The sequence below is a fragment of the Mauremys mutica genome, chromosome 6, assembly GCF_020497125.1.
Source record: "Mauremys mutica isolate MM-2020 ecotype Southern chromosome 6, ASM2049712v1, whole genome shotgun sequence".
Taxonomy (NCBI): domain Eukaryota; kingdom Metazoa; phylum Chordata; order Testudines; family Geoemydidae; genus Mauremys; species Mauremys mutica.
This window is the reverse complement of record NC_059077.1, coordinates 89,588,409-89,607,967: the sequence shown is the minus strand read 5'-3', so window position 1 is coordinate 89,607,967 and position 19,559 is coordinate 89,588,409. Positions and strand designations below refer to the sequence as shown.

The following is a 19,559-nucleotide window of genomic DNA, read 5'->3' as shown; positions in this document are numbered from 1 at the left end:
CTAATAGATAAAATGAAGGGGAGGAGAGAAGAGAGAGAGTCTTCATTGTTTGCTATCAAGGGTATTCCTGCAGAGTAAATGTAAGTCGGATTTTTCTCTCCATTCCTAGAAATGCATGTTCATTCAGAATAGTTGGGTATTAGAAATTGACTGGGTGTCTGAGATCTATTGCTTATGTTGCCATATAATATTGATAACTACTAACAGATCTTTCCTGATATCTTTCCCACATCCTTTATCATCTTAGACTTCAGGCTCGAATTGCTCACAGAATCCAGGAACTGGAGAATTTACCTGGCTCTCTGCCTCCTGATCTGCGAACCAAAGCTACAGTTGAGCTGAAGGCACTTAGGTTACTGAATTTTCAGCGCCAGGTAATGTCTTTTGCTGAAGGGAAATTTTTGCAGTGATCACAATCGAAAGTGATCTTTCTTCAGCACAGGATATATTGGCAATAGACATTTATGAAAGTACTGAGTTTAAAGAGGAATGTCAATATTTGAGCAAACTTAACTGAAAAACACTATCCATAGAAATATCAAATGTACATGATCAGTATCTTTTTGTTTCCTTTATTACTGAAGATGCATGTGTTCTCTCTCTCCCCCCCCCCCCCCCCCCACACCCGTTTAATCCTGCAGTGTAGTCCTTAAAATCCTAGATTTATGCTGTAGTCTTTCAGGGAGATCATGAGGATGGCACAAACAGATCAAAAAGGAGGACAGGATAGGCTGAGAGTTCACAACCCCTTGTTCAAATACAAATCATAATAGAGGTCTCTTTTCTGATAGTCTCAAAACCTGGTGGGTCAAATTTTTCTAAGAACCAGTTGCATGTTCTCAGTGATACATGTGTGTGATTGTTGTGTGTTCCTCACAGTGACCCCTGTTTTCAAAAGGCCTGTGGTAATGTGCAGGCTGTGCAGCTAGGCCCAACAAGAGCATGTCCAAGATATAAGTTTGCTCAGATCTTGGGTGCAGACACAGCATAAGCATTTTGCAAAGGGGCTTTGCTGTGCCAGACTCCCTAGACCCTTGCCATTTGGCTGTCCCAGCTGGCCTGAGAGCAGCAGGGGTGTCAGTTGGCTGCTCTTGACCCTGCCCCTATTGGCCAGCCAAAACTGGTTCCTGGAAGAAATCTTTGGGACTAGCACAGTTTAGCAGTGTGTATACCATGCTATGTGTATCCTCCTCCCCACTGCCCTAGTGATTCCTTTACGGTAGATCCTTGACTGAGGCCAGTTCTCAGGAGCAGCATGTTATTCATTCTGTGCATTTAGAATTGTGTGTCCGTGTCTCTCTCTCAGCCTTAGTAATTCCCTGCTGCTTCCGCCATCCCCCTATCTGATGTTGAAAATGAATGTCCTGTCGATGTGTGTGGAGTCCACCAAGCTCAACATCAGATTTAAAAGAGAATACAGGTCATCTTGTTCTACCATGCTTTGTTAAAATGGATTTTCATCTTGGTTGGCCCCTTCCATGCCAGCAGGACAATCATTTTCAACACTAGCTTGTGAAGGAGGAAGGAGTGTGACATCTGCCATGTTTGACACCTAATATCAGACGCACCACTTGTGGAGCTGCTTATATAAGTGGAGTTCATACTTCTCTATAGAAAGAGGAAGATCCTACAAAGAATCAAGAGCTTTTTAGGATGATGTTCACCTTCTTGCTGCATCTGAGGATTACAGGATCTAAATTTTCAGTATCTCAATGGAAAGGGAAAGGGAGAAGCAGGATTGAAGAGCTCATAAAAAGTTAACTTTCTACCTTCGTATGCTGTATTGGTGACTAAAATTGTTTTTCTGTGTGCAGAATGGTGGTTTTTTAAAGTTTGTCTCTTCTTGCTGGTAGCTAAGACAAGAGGTGGTGGCCTGCATGCGCCGTGACACAACACTGGAGACAGCACTGAACTCCAAAGCTTACAAGCGCAGCAAGCGCCAGACTCTGAGGGAAGCCCGCATGACAGAAAAGCTTGAGAAACAGCAGAAAATCGAACAGGAGAGAAAACGTAGACAGAAGCACCAGGTATTTTAATCTCTGCTATTCCAAAATTAATGTATTCCAGATACAGAGAAATGCCATTGAGGTAAGTGTTAGACCTTGCTTTGCTTGGCCAGCTATCACTGTTTTATATTTAGGGATCCCAGAATACAAAGATATGTCTTACCAGAGGCCATACAGTAAGCAAGGGAAGAGTCCAGAATTTGGGTGATCGGAGTTTTTAAATCCTGTGTTCTGTCAATTATACTACAATGTCTCAGCTGATTTATTATTTTCTTTCTCTAGGAATATCTGAACAGCATATTGCAGCATGCTAAAGATTTTAAAGAATACCACCGGTCAGTGGCTGGGAAAATTCAGAAACTTTCTAAAGCTGTGGCAACTTGGCATGCCAATACTGAGCGTGAGCAGAAGAAGGAAACTGAGCGAATTGAGAAAGAAAGAATGAGAAGACTGATGGTAAGGGGTCTTTTGGTAAAATGCCAACGCTGGCATGCTCTATAGTAACAATTTTTAATGATATGAGAGTGGGGAGATAGTAATGTGTTGTATTAAGATGTAGCATATTTTTATACTATTGGAAAGAATTAGGAAAAACAAATTAATGGGCTCCTGAGCATTAGGAAGGCCACTGTGTAAGTTACTTTGTAACTGGGCATTGCTGATCAAACTTTGCTGCAAATACTGAATGTTGCAGTCTTCAGATTTGACTGCCAAACAGCCTGTTTGCTAAGTATATATTAGATAAATTCAGTATCTATTTGATACCTGATATATACTCTCAAGGACTCATATATTTCCTTTGCATGATAAGGGCTCTCTGATCAATTAGATTTTAACTAATATGAATCTAAACATACTTGTGAGATTAGTTGTATGTGCTTTATAGTGGTGGTAGTGACATTATTTGTTTGACTTTGTTCACTTTGAGCCATATTTACTTTTGTTTGAGCCATATTTACTCTTATGTATATTTGTCTAGCCTCATTACTGGTAATCTGCTCATGACAGTATAACTGCTGTTTTGTAACCTCCATTAAATCACCTAATCTTTCTACTTTCATACTTCAAACATTTTTTACAACAGTGCAGGTATATTGCAAAGTCCATTAGTATATTCACCATATGAAGACCATGTATTTTTTTCTAACCTTTCCATTATAGTTCTAATAACTACTTATGCCTCTATTTTTTGCAATATTCATCAGGAACTTAGTTTGATTATGATTTATGTGCCAAAGAATACATTTGCTGTGTAAATTATTTTTGTAAAAAAGTTAAAGGGAAAAAGGTTATTTCAGTGAGTAGCAGTAACTATCTCTCCTCTCTTCACTTGTTTCTTCTAGCCCACTCTGGCTTTTTAAAATATATGTATTTAAGCAATGATGATAAATACAGCATTTTCTGGGAATTAGTGACTAATTCCAGCTGACCATTAATCCCCAGAGTTATGGTCCAAAGAAAGCTAGCAGCAAGAGTATCTTTCTTCTTCTTTCCCTCCTCCCCACCACCTCACAATAATACTACTCATAGTTTCTTTTGAGGGGAAAGTGTGATGGGACGGCTTCCCATGTGACCATGTCTCTTCAGAGTGCTGTCAAACTGATTGGCAGGCATGTCTAGATTAGGAAAATAGCTTGTGTTTTTATAACATCTTAATTAACACATTTTAACGAAGATAATTTTATATGGGACTTTGCACCTAACGTAGACAAGGCAAGTTGTGTTTAGAAGTGTGTTAGCTGGTCATGGTTATCACCTTAGAGTAAGCTAATATTTTCTTTTTAATATTAATAGAAATCTGGTAACTTTGTGATCTAATTCTATTTAACAATAGGATTCACTGAGGTCTACCAACAGGAAATCTAATGACTGGGAAACTGGTTATTCTCCATTTTTACAAGCATTTGAGTGACACACTTTTTGTAAGGCACAACACTAGTGAAAGAGCAAGTAAATGTCTAATTTGGATGCAGATATGGGGCAAAGCCTCAATGCTTGTCCAAAATCTGTCACTACCAACTATAAGGGATGACTAGATTGGTTTTAAATTGTTAAATGAAAAATACAAGTACATGCAAAGTACAAATGAAGGATTTGCAGGGGAAAAGAACAAATCTTTTGGCCCTGAGGCCTTTCTCAAGGTTGTATACCAGGGGCAGCCAACCTGAGCCTGAGAAGGAGCCAGAATTTACAACGTACATTGCTAAAGAGCCACAGTAATATGTCAGCTCCAACCTGCAGTGGCTCCTGCCCGCCGGCAGTCCCACCAATCAGTGCCTCCCACTCCCTCCCCATGCCTCCTGCCCACCACGATCAGCTGTTACGCGGTGTGCAGGAGGCTCTGGTGGGGAGGGGAGAAAGAGTGAGGGCATGGCAGGCTCGGGAGAATGGGGTGGAGTGGGGGCAGGGCCTGGGGCAGAGCAGAGGTTGAGCAGTGAGCACCCCCCAGCACATTGGAAAGTTAGTATCTATAGCTCCAGCCCCGGAGTGAGTGCCTATGCAAGGAGCCGCATATTAACCTATGAAGAGCCGCATGTGGCTCCAGAGACACAGGTTGGCCACCCCTGTTATATACCAATCTACATTAAAGAGATACTTTAGACTAGCTGCTCAAACTGTTGCCATGTTAATTATCAGAAATAAAACATGTAGATGAAAAAAGGTACTCCTGCTGTTTTAAAAACATTTTTACATCCTGAGGTGAATGAGCTGATGTCAGTCCAGGGTTTGTATGTTAGGAGCACATAGGTCCAAAGTCATCGCTAATAAAAGTGAGGGGCAGCGGCCATCTTGATGTACCCTCAGACATGCCCAGAACACTAATATCCACTGCTCGCCCCTGAGGCTATCTACCTGTGGACTGTGAGTTGTCATCTTTGTTTTCAAAGACAAATCACTTGAGGGCCATCTTCAATCAGATTTGCTGTCAGGGGCACTTCAGGTATTACTACCCCAGTGCTTACCAAATTCACAGTTGAATTCTTGTGAGGACACAACTCCATGTTGAGCACACTTGGTCTGTGTGTGCAGTACAGAGCCTGTGCTGGCATAGCTATACCCGAAAAGCCACCTCGCAGAGACTGAAGGAGTTCTGCCGGGGTAGGAAGACTGCCTCCCCAAATTACGTTAGCTATGCCAAGAGAGGCCCTCTTCTGTCAACCTAGCTGTTTCCACACTGGGGTTTTTGTCAGCATAGCTGTGTTGCTGGGGGTTTGGGTTTTTTTCACATCTCTGACCAACATAACTATGTATATAAGTTTAAGTGTCAGTCAGGCCTATGCTATGTAGTTATTTCATTCCTCTCTTGAAATGTAACCCAATTCAGTGGCATTTTTATTTATCTTTTACCCTATATACTAAGAAGTTTATCTTTTAAAAACTAAATATTTTAAAAAGTCTCTTCTCCCCTCAAAGACCACATCTAGATTAGGAAAATGGTCATGTTTGAAAACATGCTAGCATGAAATCCTCCTCCTAATTCATAATACTCAAAGATTATTATTTATATTGGGTGAGATTTCCAAAGCACGAATCAGAATTAGACATCCTGCTCTTATTACCTTTCAGTAGGAGTTGCGTACCTAACTACACTTTGAGCCTTTGAAAATCTTCCCCTTTGCAGTCTTATATAAGGCTGTGAGTTTCCTAGGGCCTTACCCATTCAGTGTGTCAAAAAGTATACAGTTCTTCCCTTCCTGACCCATTTCTTTCGTAGAAGGTCCTCAAGTTATCCTGCACCTCAAAAATGGGAGTCAAAGACATTTCAAATACACTTCTGTAGTTCCAGTGCTAGTGGTGGTGTTTCTTCTCTGTAAGTGTCTAGACCATGAATGTTGTTTTTCTCTGTGTTGGTAGGCTGAAGATGAAGAAGGCTACCGTAAGCTGATTGATCAGAAGAAAGACAGACGTCTGGCATACCTGCTGCAGCAGACAGATGAGTATGTGGCCAACCTGACTAATCTGGTTTGGGAGCACAAGCAAGCACAAGCTGCCAAAGAAAAGAAAAAGAGGAGGAGAAGAAAGAAGGCAAGTAGAGAACTGAGCTACAACTAACATCTCCCCCCTCCACCCCCTAATGTAACTGTTGGTGGGTAAGACCAGAAGAAACCACTGTGATGATCTTGTCTGATCTCCTGCATAGCACAGGCCATAGAACTTCCACAAAATAATTCCTTTTGAAATAGAGCACATTTTAGAAAAACATTCAGTCTTGATTTAAAAACTGTCAGTGATGGAGAATCCATCACAACCCATGATAAATTGTTCCAGTGGTTAATTACTCTTATGATTAAAAATACACATCTTATTTGCAGTCTGAATTTGTCTAGCTTGGGCTTCTAATCATTGGATCATGTTATACCTTTCTCTGCGAGATTGAAAAGCCCACTTTTAAATATTTGTTCCCCATATAGGTACTTGTAAACTGGAATCAAGTCGCCCCTGAACCTTCTTTGTTAAGCTAAACTCTGCATTGGTCTTATGTATACGAGCTTGCTTGAAATTTTATTAACTACGAAATTGCTAACATTAAATGAGTATACATTTCCAAAAGTCTGGCATAAGAAATCATGTGGTTTATGCTATACAAATACTGAATTAGCTCTTTAAGTGTCAGTTTACTAATCAACATGAATAATTCCATAGACTGGAAGGGGGACAAGATTAGAAAATTTCACTGGGTTATAAACTTGATTTATTAATAAATATTTAATAGGCAAAAATTAGCCAACCTACTATCAATTAGCAATAAAGTGTGTGTCTCTTAAATTCTATCGATTGGGAAGGTGAGAGAAGGGCTATCTTATGCCAACAGAAATTGGTCCAATAAAAGATATTACCGTACCCACCTTGTCTCTTATAGTAACATAGGATTTGTCATAGTGAACTACTAGACCATTAGTGTATCAAATCAGGTGGGTTTAGCAGTGCTTCAGAGAGAGACTGAAAACAGCACCATGAAGTGCTTGCTAATTGTGCAGTGTTTCACCTGGAGGCACAAAAAGTGAATATTCCTTCTTGATACCTGCAGCCAGTTTGCACTCTAAACAGTTATCTTGAACCTTCCAATTCTGAACTCAGCTCAGTCCTATACATAGTTGACAGAGCCAGAGAGAGATCATTTTGTTTATGCTCATTTTGTGCAAATAGATAGAAAACAACACTATTTCCAGGCTATCTGCATTCTGACCATTTAGTATAAGCCTTTTTAAAATTCACTTTGGATGTTATGAAACATTTCTTTGTTAGTCAGAGAGGGTATGGCTGGGAGTTAAGCAATATTATTTACTTAAAAAAATAATTCTGTAAGTGAAGTCATTAAATAATAGTTTGGTATTTTCATGACCCCTCAATTCCTTGAAGGATGGACAAGATGACCTTCTAGATGACTATCTGTAATTCTCATGGTATGAGTATGCTTAATATGAGAGAGAAGAAATAATGGCTCAGAACTTTATTTGCTTGTTCTGCATAAACAAAGAGTGCACCTGCTAATTTTCCTGGCAATTTAACCTTGCAGAATTTGAAATACTTGCTTAGGTTTCTCCACATAGAGTAAGAGCATGCTAAGTACAGTAACAAGCACCAAAATATAATAACTGGACAATGTTAAGGAGGATAGACCTCAAAAGTACCTTTCCTCCCCTCCATCCAAATGTCAGCTGTGCCTCTTTAAAAATACGTCTGTAAAACAGAAAGGGCCCACAGCCCTCCAAAATGAGGAGGCAATATCTTAAAAATAAAAATTTCAGAGTACTTGGCCTACAGTCAAGGCAAGAGCAGCATTTGATTTTAACACACCTAATTCTCCCCACAGATATCACACAGCATCACTGTACTTGGCTTATACAGTGGTATAAACGTAGTGTTTCCTAGTATTTCTGTTGACACTCTTGTGTCATTTGTATCTGTGAATGGACCTATTTCAGTATTTTCTTAGCGTAAGTCTGTGCTCACATGAGAGCATCTTCTGGTGATGTCAATGCATGCATAAGTCTCTAATGCTGAAAAATCGTGTCCAGACAGACCATAAATATCTGATGCAATGAGTTCTGCCCAGCTCAAAACATAAAGGAAAATTAGCAGTAAAATTTTGTGCTTTACCCTGATCATCTTCAGCTTCTTCATGCTAGTGAACTCTGGCATCAAGCCATTTTGCTCATCTATAAAGAAAGAGATGAGTACTAATAAATATGGCTGTGTTTGTGCTTTGATTTATAACTGTGATTTCATTTGTTACTTAAGTTTGACCCACAGTCAGCCAGCAAGTTGACATTGTGCTTCTCAGCCATATCCTTTGGATACCTCTGTTCTTGTATTACCTAATCAATTGAAAATATGGTTTAATCAATTAAAAACATAATTAAGTATTCCATTCTTACATAGGAGCAGGACAAGGGTCCTTTAGGCTTGCTCCCAAGGGTGTACACTGATGAAGTGGATGGTGCAGAAGTGCTTCTTTTCAGCCTCACTATTTATAATTAGGAAATGAAGCCTATTTACCCAAGAGGCCAGACTGGTTACAAATAAACCATTTTGTGCTCTTGGGGAAATAGGGTTTGGGATTTTTTTTCTGGCTATAATTCTGCACTTGTCTGGAATAGCTCCTTTTGAACTGCTCTGGTCTGTTGAACAAGTGCGGAATTGGACCATTCACTTTCAGTGGAGTTGCTTCTGATAGGAGCTCAAAATTTTTTCAAGTTCTGTAGATAGTTTGTACTGTACAAGCGGTAGGGAAAGAGACGGAGAAGTTCATGATGTAGTCTTTTGTTTAGGACTGTAGCTGACTTTCTCAAATACTCCAAGCACATCTGTGATGTAGACAGAGTATGTCTTCAGTATTAAGTACATGAGTGGCAGTGTTTTACCCTCTCATATGTTTGCATGTACACCGCTTTCCATTTGTATTGTGAAGACGCAGGTAGAGTAGAGCCAGAATAACCAGGAGCGTAGCTAAGATGAGGCATTACTTTATGAAATAGTAAATGGGACATCTGCTCTGTAAGCATATTGGTGTCTGAGATCAGCTGAGACGCACCTCTTTATAAACAGACCATATCACTGGCTGTCAAGGTTGGACATTGTTTCCAAGTCCTTCTCCTAGTCCCACTTCACCCACTGAAGTTCTCAGCCATAGATATGAATTAAAAATACTTCAGTTCCATACAATTGTCATCGCCCCTCAAGTCATCCTCTGTTTGTCTGTGGCATAACTGAATAACCAATGTGGAATACCCTCTTTTAGGATCATTGCTTAGGTTCATAGTTTTAAGAAAAATATTAATATCCTAAGCTTTGTATAAATTATACAAAATCAATGTTAATCAGCTGGTTTGTTTAAGCAACAACCATCAGCACTGACACAATTTGTTATCCTACTCACAAATAGGTCTGACAAAATGAAGCTTAGCAACACAGACACTTTACTTTGGTTGCAGCCATTCCTTACCCTGCCTCAAATATTTTAGCATACTTAATAAATATATGTAGGCTTGGCAGAATTCAATTTTTTTTTATAATATTGACAGATAACATCAGTGTATTTGTAATCATTTTTTACCAATTTAAGTATTCACAGTTGCACAAAATTATGGGTTTTAAGCACTTTTTTCCTATTTTTATTCATTTAAATGTTCCCAGTTTCAGGAAATTATGGGGGCGAGGGGGTCAGAGAATAATGATTTAATGACAGTAGAAGTTGAGATTCAAAAACTTAAAGCTTTATAGCTGTTAAAACACAAATTGTCAACATCATATGTCAAAATATACAAAGTAGATATCCTTATCTAAGTAGATCTACTTATCAAACTCTAAGAAGTTCTCAAGGAGCTTTCTTACTTTGCCTATCTGTAAATTGCAGTTATCATCAGTGGAAATACTTTTTTGTCAGTTTCTGTGTGTAGGCTGAAATCGATGTTTAACGACATTTACCAATAAAAAACTAATCCTTTCAAGCCTAAATATATGCAAGATTCTTAGAGAATTGCCCCAATAGTTTATCTATATAAGTTTGCTTTGCTACTTTCACTTTAGGGCATTTTATGTAGACATCAGCTGTTAAAAGTGAATCTGAAGACATTCAGATACCTTGCTGGCAGTCACAGTATGAAAAAACAAAAACCTCAAATAGTATAGAAAGATGGAGATCCAAAGGGAAAAAATTGTTTGCAGACTACAGAAAATAAATCACCACAAAAATAGTTTGTCAGAAAGAGACACCCCCCCAGCTCCCGTACTTCTGCCTTATTGAGACGAATAAAGCAATGACATTATTTTTCTCTATGGAAAGAAGGGAGAAGAAGCTGAAGTGTAAGAAATGCATGTAGGTATGCAGAAAATGTGATTCCCACCAGTTGGTGCATATATATCTCCTTTGTCTACTGTCAGCACACTGACTAGCTGGATTTAGGGGGTAGATTTTCCAGACCTAACATACCTCAAACTAAAGTCAATGGAGTTACCTTGGCTTTACACTGGTGTGAGAGCAGAATTTGCCCCACATGGTATTACCTAGGTATTTCTACCATTCTTTCTTTCTTCCAAGTTCCTACTCCTTTGAAACACCAGAATCTGCTGAACAAACAGGCTCAATTTGAGGTTGGGATGGGCAAACATAGTGTTCAGAAGGATAGATAAATCCTGAATGTCTTTACAATTATAAAAAGGAAAGTTAGCTTTTCTTGTTTTAGCCGACATTGCCATCTAAACACACATATTACTTAAAATAAGGTGCTAGCCTGTAAAGAGTGACTGTCAAAATAGCCCATTTTTACTAACAGGATCTTCTTCCTGTGCATTTTAGGTCAAATCTGCTTTCTGTAGTAACAAAGGTAAAATTATACTCCAGTTAGCAGTGCACAGCCAACACTGCAACAGGAGGGGGAGCTGGATTCTGTTTCTTCTTGCACATCATGAATAGAATTGTTAGCCAAGTTCTAAGTGCAGGGGCAAATCATGCCTTTCACTGACCCTCATGCTGCCCTGTTGCCTTAAGTGGGGTAGCCTAAGGCATAATTTGACGTTCAGCATGCTTATTACTGGTGGTGATGCATGGGAAGAGCAGATTCCAGTTTGACTTGGGAATCAGTTTTTCTATGTTAGCCCTACAGTCTTGTTACTGTAAACTGAGTGACTCTGATCTGGAATTATTGAGACATATTTAACAGAAACCCCACAATACCATTTCTAGTCACTTTTCAGAGTGAAATAGCTAAGATCCCAGTATGGAAGCCAAAGCTGTTTTAGGAACAACAAACAGCAAAACATATGAAAATTATTTTATAGTTCATACTTGGTTATACTCATCTCAGTTCAAACGTAACATTTTTGTCTGTGTTTTCATTTCAGAAGGCAGAAGAGAATGCAGAGGGAATGGGATCTGATCTTGGTCCTGATGGAGAGGTAAAAATTTTAAAAGCCTTTTTCTCAAAGGAGTAGATCCTACTAAATAAATCACATTATTTATTGCTGGTTGTTAAATATCAAGGAGCCAGATCCCAGAACCTTTACTTGCCCAAATAATCACATTGACTTCAAGGGACTAAGTACAATGGAACTACACCTCTAACCTGATATAACGCTGTCCTTGAGAGCCAAAAAATCTTACTGCGTTATAGGTGAAACCGCGTTATATTGAACTTGCTTTGATCCGCCGGAGTGCGCAGCCCCCCCCACCCCCCGGAGCGCTGCTTTACTGCGTTATATCCAAATTTGTTTTATAGCGGGTCGTGTTATATCGGGGTAGAGGTCTACTTGCATTGGTAAGGGTCACAGGATCAGGCTCATGTGTATTTGCAGATGTAGTTTATGAGTACACATTGACACAATTGATAATATTTCTCAGTATAAGTAAAGTGTATTTGGAACTCATACTATAGAATTATGATGAATATGTCATCCCAGGTTATCTTTATAAAATACAATCTGGTCATTTTAAATAAAATTAACATCAAAATATAAAATAAGCATTTATTTGAGGATTTAACTTATTATAAAGTAATTTGATTTCCTGTATTTTTCCCAAAGTTTGCTATGGCTCCTACTGGCAGTAATAGATGAATCTGTATTCTAGACTTGAGGCCCACTCCATTCAGGTACCTAGAGCAGGGATTTTCAGTGAGGTAGGATGCACTGTCACTATAACTTTCTTCTTAAATTATGCCCAGAAGTGCCTAAAAAGATCCATTTTTATAACCAGTAGAAAATATATCCAGCTTAACTATCCTCCCGTACAAGCCATTTTTAAAAAAGATCTGAAGCCTAGTCTCTGGAGCATTGTATATATCTCTAAGTATTCTGAAAATCCCTTTCAGCTTGTGCACATCTACGTGTAAAAGTGGATTTCTTGAGATCCAAGTCTGTGTAGTACACAGTTTATTTGTCAACTATGGTTGTAAGCAAACATTATATTATCACATCAGTAGGAAATAAGCCTACGTTGGACAAGCACACCCGTTCCCTTCCTAGTATGGGATAAAATGTGCTATGTCATGATGGCTCCTTTGTCTGTCAGAAATAATTGCAAATGAAAACTTCTCCCATCATGTTCTTTGGACACTAAACTCTTCAGAGAGGCCAGTAGATACTTCTGGCTCCATAGTCCCCTCATTCAGTTACACTTAATATTGGGATATGCCTTTGGATGATACTTGTGGAGATATTGTGACCTACTGTTGGCTTGGTTGCTGACCAAGAAACTTTTGCTGTGGTTTTCAGTTTCTTTGTTTTTCTTTTGAAGCTTTAACTTTGCAAACTGTTGTTTGCTGTCATTGTCTCTATGGGAAAGAGAGTCCAGATGTCTTACACTGTGACATTGGCTTTCACTTTTAGCCCATTGATGAGAGCAGTCAAATGAGTGACCTTCCAGTCAAAGTGACTCACACTGAAACAGGCAAAGTTCTTCTTGGACCAGAAGCTCCAAAAGCAAGTCAGCTGGATGCTTGGTTAGAAATGAATCCTGGGTGAGTAGCTAAACAAACGTAACAGGGTTTTTAATAACGACTTTCACTTCTGTTGATACTTGTAACAAGAGAAACATTGTTTCATTACCCAACCTTACTTTGTTTAATTTATTTGGCTCTTTATAAAATGATTTGGAAACATATTGAATCTAAGTGGTGGTTTTTTTTTCTAAACTCCTATCCTTTTGGCTTCCTGGACCAGCTATGAAGTAGCTCCTAGGTCTGACAGTGAGGAGGAGAGTGACTCTGAATATGAGGAAGAGGTATGTGTACTTACTTATTGCATGTCTAAGAGCATATGAGGGGGAAACCTTGTTTTTCTCTCTGGTGAGAAGAGGGGGGTGAAAATCTCATAAAGGAAAGGAGCAACACATGAAAACAATTGGAGGGACTATAGTGCCAACAAGAAAAACTAGCCCTTAGTGCAACATAGGAGGCGAGAGGAGTATGTGTTCCATTTCTGGTTATTTATAATCATGATTCAGAACAAACAAGGAGATTCCTTTTGATAACAATATTCTGTGACAGGAGATATGGTGACTGTTCTGAATAAACTGATACCTTGTATCTGTCAAATCCATTTTATCTCCATATGCGTAGATTTGTATTTCTGTTAAGAGACATACTTTCTTAATCCGTCTATTATTAAAAAGCCACCAATTTACAGAGAGGAGGACAGAACAGGCAAATTTGCTGTTTGTGGTAATCAAGTGTTTGATTCAGTAATAAGCAAAATTGTATTAAAAGCATTTGGTAGAACACATACACAGATCTGTTTTTTATAGACACGTAAGCTTTTTTCAATTTAGCCTGATTTTGTTGTTGTTTTTCTTTTCTTGGTAATCTTTCAATGAGAGTAGTTGGCTGTGACCTTTCAGGCAACAGACTGTAAAGGGGGGCTGATTAAAGCAATGACATGTCAGTATATGTTGATTTGTCTACCTTGTATCACTAGATCTTGGGTGTGCTCTAGGGATAAGGAGACCAATGCAATTTCAGTTACTGCAAATGTGATGATGGTAGTGGGGATAAATTCACCTTAGAGTAGTTTTATTTATTTAGTTATTTAAGTTAAAGACTTAAAAATAAGCCACTTGTGTTTGGAGGGGCAATTCTAAATATTTTCTGTTTAGTTCTGTGGGTTGCAGGCAGTGGTGATAGGGTGGAATTTTCACTCACCACTCAGCATGTTAGTTGTTTGAATATTGTTTTTATCCTATTTTAATCTAGAATCAGAAAATATTGGCAGGGTCCCGAATTAAATATTGCAAGATGCTAAGATTATGCTTAGTTGATATTTCTTCAGCCTACATATGTTGCAAATAGAATTGCATTGTGTACGTTTTAAAATAGCGTATGGGTTTTACATTTGATTTAACAATACACACTAAAGGTGTGGCTCCTGCAAAGGCTTGCACACCGGTTTAGTTTTATGTACTATGAGTAGTCCCACTGAAATCACAGTATGTCCAATTAAGCATGTGTGTAAGACTTTGAAGATAGAGACCTAATAACCTAACTCTATGGGGTGATGAAAGTGATAACGCCTATTGACCTTAGTAGGTGGTAAGGGCTGTCAGCACCTCCCAATACTGGGCCTTGAGTGTAGTGTAGTGTAGACATAGATGTAGAATTAGATAAGATCTTCTACTCTCTGTGTAGAAAGGGATGTGCCTATAAAATTTCGGTACAGTTTTGTGACAAGCAGAAAGAAAGGGAGAAATTATTCTAAAAGTAGTTTGCCTACAGGAGGCATAGGGATATTTGTTTTAATGGATAAGAATTTAAGTTGTTACAAAATAGCATTACTTCAAAGAGAACAGAGATTCTTGGAGAAACCACAATAAGATCTGAAAACCTTTCAATCCATTTATCATCATCTGCAATATTAATTGGAAAGAAGGTAAATAATAAATAAGGAATAAAAAGTTTAATCTATTTAAAGACAATTTTAATAAATCAAACACTAAAACAGCTCAGACCTAGTGGATCTTGTCAGTTTGATTGGCTTTTTTGTGCGAATAGAATGTATGTTATGAATCTTCAGTATGTTTTGAAGAAGGGTATATATATGATCTACTCAATGAACAGGAAAAGAAGACATGTTTCAAATATGGTGGAATTAAAATGGGAAAATTCGTTTTCTAAGTGTTTTACAGTTTTACCTTGGTTCACTTACATCACAGCAAGAAGGTTTCAGTTGACAGAAGAGAAGAGATGTCAATAACTCTTTCTTGTTAGGATTTCTTTTGTTGTAAAGCAGTGTTCAATGAAAACTGTTGATAAAAACCTGAATGAAGTCTGGCTGATGTTATGATCAAGAAAAATGTTACTTTCCTATTTTTCTGTCCCCTCTCCTGTTTTTCTGTTGTCTCCTCTGTAGGATGATGATGAGGAATCAAGTAGACAAGAAGTGGATGAGAAAATACTCCTGGATCCTAACAGTGAAGAAGTTTCTGAGAAGGATGCTAAGCAGATCATTGAGTGAGTGTACATTAGGCTGCCTTCTCTGGTGGTAGGAGGCTGATTTCTCCACCCTATCTTTAACTTTAGCTGCGTACCTATTTTTATGAAGAGCACTTGAATAAGAAGTGATGGTTCAGAGCACTGAACAAATTGGTATAGTGTAAATAGCATCATAACTCTGCTTTACCTATCTTCTAGGACAGCCAAACAAGATGTGGATGATGAATACAGTATGCAATATAGTGCTAGAGGGTCTCAGTCCTACTATACAGTCGCTCATGCAATCGCTGAGAGGGTGGAGAAACAGTCTGCTCTTCTTATTAATGGATCACTAAAACATTATCAGGTAAGAAACGTAGTTGGAATTTCCTTCTCAAGTTGTAAAAACCAGTTTATAGCCAGCTATAATCCTGCAGTTAACCCTTGCTTTATACATGACTTTTGCACTGTTGCATAATGATGGCCAGGTATTTGTATAATATGCTTTTATTGAGTAAAGCATGTTATAATATAATATTTAAAAGTTTATGCACATTAGGAAGGTATGTAGGAATAAATGCTTTAATCTCTGAGTGGATCAGATTTGTGTTGCACTGAATCACAAGGTATCCATTTGGGTAGAAAACGATTGTTTGGAAAAGAAGATTGTATTCTGCCTTCCGAATGTAAATGTCACACATGTCACCTGTATAATAATATCAGCTCTAAGTGTACTTGTAATTATCATCTTCATTGGAGAACAGTAGTGATCCAGTTTGGGTTTTTGCTTGTTTTAGTGACATACTTTTTATAAAATGCCACTCTAATATTTCAGTACACTAACCATTTGAATCCAGAAACCTCTTTATTCTGGATGCTGTTGGCTTGGCTATTGAGAGAATTGTGCTCTGAGGATAGGACAGGGGGGTGGGAACCTTTGCATGGTCTGTGGCCACTGACTCCCTGTGGCCTCTGAAAAGTCATTTGTGGCTTGATTTTTTGGTGGCACTGAGCATCTGTTCCCTAGGTAGTTCCCTAGCAAATTACTGAGAGCTGCAGGTGCTCAGCATTGTTTTCAATCTGACCACTTGGCTCTTTCTCAGTTTCCTTGCCTGAAAAATAGAGAATATTACTTTCTTATCTAAACAGCAAAGATGATGTGAAGATACATACATTTTTTAAAAAGAACAGGAGTACTTGTGGCACCTTAAAGACTAACAAATTTATTTTAGCATGAGCTTTCGTGAGCTACAGCTCACTTTTTTAAAGTGTTCATAGAACACTAGAAGGAAGGGCAACCTCAATTCTTACACATCCTAACTTTTCAGTGATCAACTTTGCAACCCAAACGTTCTTTTTTTGTAGTTTTTTTAAAATGCAAATTAAAACCCCAGAAATTCCAGCATATCAGCTTGGGGCCTAGATCCGTAGCACAGATCTCTACTGCTTGAGTTAATGGTGTCACTGGCAGCTGTAGCAGGTAGGGTGTTATTTTCTATGTGGGCAAGCACAAGTGGGGGATGAGGCACACTTTGCCAGTGAGTTTCACAGCTATTTGCTGACAATAGGGGAATGGTCAGACTCAGGAATCCTGGGTTCAATCCCAGGCTCTTGAGGAGAGTGTGCCTTAGTGGATATAGAGCCTTCTGCCCCAGTCCTCCTCCCTCCTCTTTTTCCCCATATGCTCCTCTCTGTCTCTCTCCCTGAACCACTCTGCTCCTATTTCCCTGCTCCCCTGCTCTCTCTGCATTCCAGTCAGGCTACTTCCTCTTTCTTCATGCTGCTTGTGGGCCATGGATAACACAGGAGTGACTCTTCCTGTTCTTCGTTCTGCTGCCACAGCAGCCACCTGCAGCTGGGCAAAGAAATTACAAAGTTCTGCTCAACCTTTGCAGCTCTTGGGATCAGTAAAGACTGAGAATTTAGCCATTAAACTCCATTAAGTCTCTACTGAGTATGTGTGAACTGTGACTTTTCCCCCGCCCAGAGACTTACAAGTTGGCCACATTTTGATGAATTCTCATGGGGATAACAAAAGTCACATCCCTACCCTAGGGTGACAGCCCCCTCCCCGTAACCAAATTTTAAGTCCTTGCTCTACCAAATTTCAAGTCACCTCTCCAGAGTATGGAGAATGGTAGAACTTCTCAATGAAGCAGTTGTAAGAATTTTTTTATTGTGGACAACACAGTATATTTTTCTGTAATCTGTCTTGCAAATATGTCAGCCTGAACAGTTCAGATTTGACTAAGTTATAAATAGAATCCTGGGAAACTGTTTATTTTTTATAATTTTTCATTTTATTTTTCGGGAATGTTGTTTGATTTTGTTTTATCCATTTTAGTCATGTGGTGGGAGAGTTAGGTCCAGCCCCTGGGGGAGGAGAGCGAGATGCCCTGTGGGTTGGTATTGCAAAATGAGCCCTCCTCACACACGTCGCAGTGGCAGATCCTGTCCTGCAGGGCTGGGCCTGGCTCCCCACCATAGGCTCTGACTCTGTGAGTGCTCCAGGGCTAGAACACCCATGGAAAAAAACCTGGCAGTCAGTTCCCTCCTCACCCGCAGCGCCTCCCACTGCTGGTGGCCCCGCCGATCAACTCGTCCCCCTCCCTCCCAGCGCCTCCCACCTGCCATGATCAGCTGTTCCAAGGCATGGGGGGAAAGGGAGGAGCCAGGACGGGGCATGCTCGGGGGAGGGGGTGGAAAGGAGGAGGGGCCTGGGACTGAGCAGGGTTGAGCACCCATAGGGAAAAGGAGGAAGCCAGCGCCTGTGCTCCCCACTACAGGTGTTGTGACCTGGTGCATGTTGCTCACTCCAATTTGGCCCAGCTTCCCCTCTGCCATTGTGATGGAGGAGTGGCCGGGACAAACCTTGAATGGTGCTTGACATGTGCTGGGTCACAACACCTGGAGTGGGGAGCCAGGCCTGCCGCACAGGGCAGCAGCTGATGCTGTAGGTGAGTTTTAGAGGCTTTTTTCATCTTATATGTTTTTCTTTATTTTGTGTTATTTCACATTTGCAAAAAATCACAGAACTCTAGTTGTAAGCAAATGAAAAACAGAGTCTTGTAATGGAAAGTATTAGGCAACCTCAACTATAGGCATTGCTACCAACTCTGCCTATAAAATAAAAAATCTTCTGATTGTACAAAATAGAACTCTGAAGCTTGGTCCATATTGGACCTAAATATCAGCAGTGACTTTCATGCAGATATGATGGGATATTACTTATGTGCTGGTGGTTCCCAGTGCATCCACTGTTGAAGGGAACCCAGCACCAAAGCAGTAAGTGAAGTGAAAGCCTTACTTCAGTAATACTAGAATTAATTACATGTGCAGCTCTCAGATAATTGAAGCGATTATTCTTCATTTCAGATCCAGGGCCTGGAATGGATGGTTTCACTTTATAATAACAATTTGAATGGAATTTTAGCTGATGAAATGGGGCTAGGAAAGACCATACAGACTATTGCACTCATCACTTATCTGATGGAGCACAAAAGACTCAATGGCCCCTATCTCATCATTGTTCCCCTTTCGTAAGTAAAGAAATTCATTCCACTGTTCTCTTTCTATGCATTGCAAATTGGCTTATTAGCAGCACTCACTTGTTTTTCACTTAATGGTGAGATGAAGCAGGCAGTGGGACTGCATTGAGTATGTACTCTGAATCTAGTCTTGATTATTTTGTCACACTGATTGTCTGGCATTGCGAGGATGACCAGATGGATGATAAAAGCACTTGGTTCCATTAGTTTTGCTGTCCACTCAGCAGGCAACTGTATGGTATCTCTTATTCAATGTAACTTATTCCTGACGTGATCCACAAAAGAGGAAATGTACCTTTCTTCTCTTTTATATTACATGCTGCAGTCTTCCCTGTTCAATTTTTAAAGTGCTACTTGCAGCCTATTATTAGATCTTTAAAAGGCACCCCACCAAATATTAGGTAATTGTGCTTTAACAACACTGGAATTTCTTGTAAGTATAGTATAAAGTAACTGTCTGATGTGGAGTTGCTTATTGTCCCTAACCATTGATCTCCAACCTCTGCCCAGTGTATTTTTATTTGTCTTATTTTGCCCCCTCTATTTATTGTGATTTTTCTGAATGTGCTCTGCTCTGGTCTCTGCAGGAATTGGTTTTTGGT

The 19,559-nt window shown here is 39.4% G+C and overlaps 1 protein-coding gene across 4 annotated transcripts in view; it reads left to right on the top strand.

Annotated features, from left to right (window-relative positions):
• The window catches only part of SMARCA2 (SWI/SNF related, matrix associated, actin dependent regulator of chromatin, subfamily a, member 2), a 174,398-nt gene that overhangs the window by 56,886 nt on the left and 97,953 nt on the right, over positions 1–19,559 (top strand). For all 4 annotated transcript variants that reach the window (XM_045020794.1, XM_045020795.1, XM_045020793.1 and 1 more), the window contains 10 exons: positions 248–374; positions 1,854–2,027; positions 2,289–2,462; positions 5,862–6,032; positions 11,352–11,405; positions 12,834–12,964; positions 13,167–13,227; positions 15,348–15,448; positions 15,629–15,776; positions 18,785–18,948. In XM_045020794.1, coding sequence (XP_044876729.1) covers positions 248–374; positions 1,854–2,027; positions 2,289–2,462; positions 5,862–6,032; positions 11,352–11,405; positions 12,834–12,964; positions 13,167–13,227; positions 15,348–15,448; positions 15,629–15,776; positions 18,785–18,948 — 1,305 coding nt within the window. The remainder of the gene's footprint in view (positions 1–247; positions 375–1,853; positions 2,028–2,288; positions 2,463–5,861; positions 6,033–11,351; positions 11,406–12,833; positions 12,965–13,166; positions 13,228–15,347; positions 15,449–15,628; positions 15,777–18,784; positions 18,949–19,559) is intronic.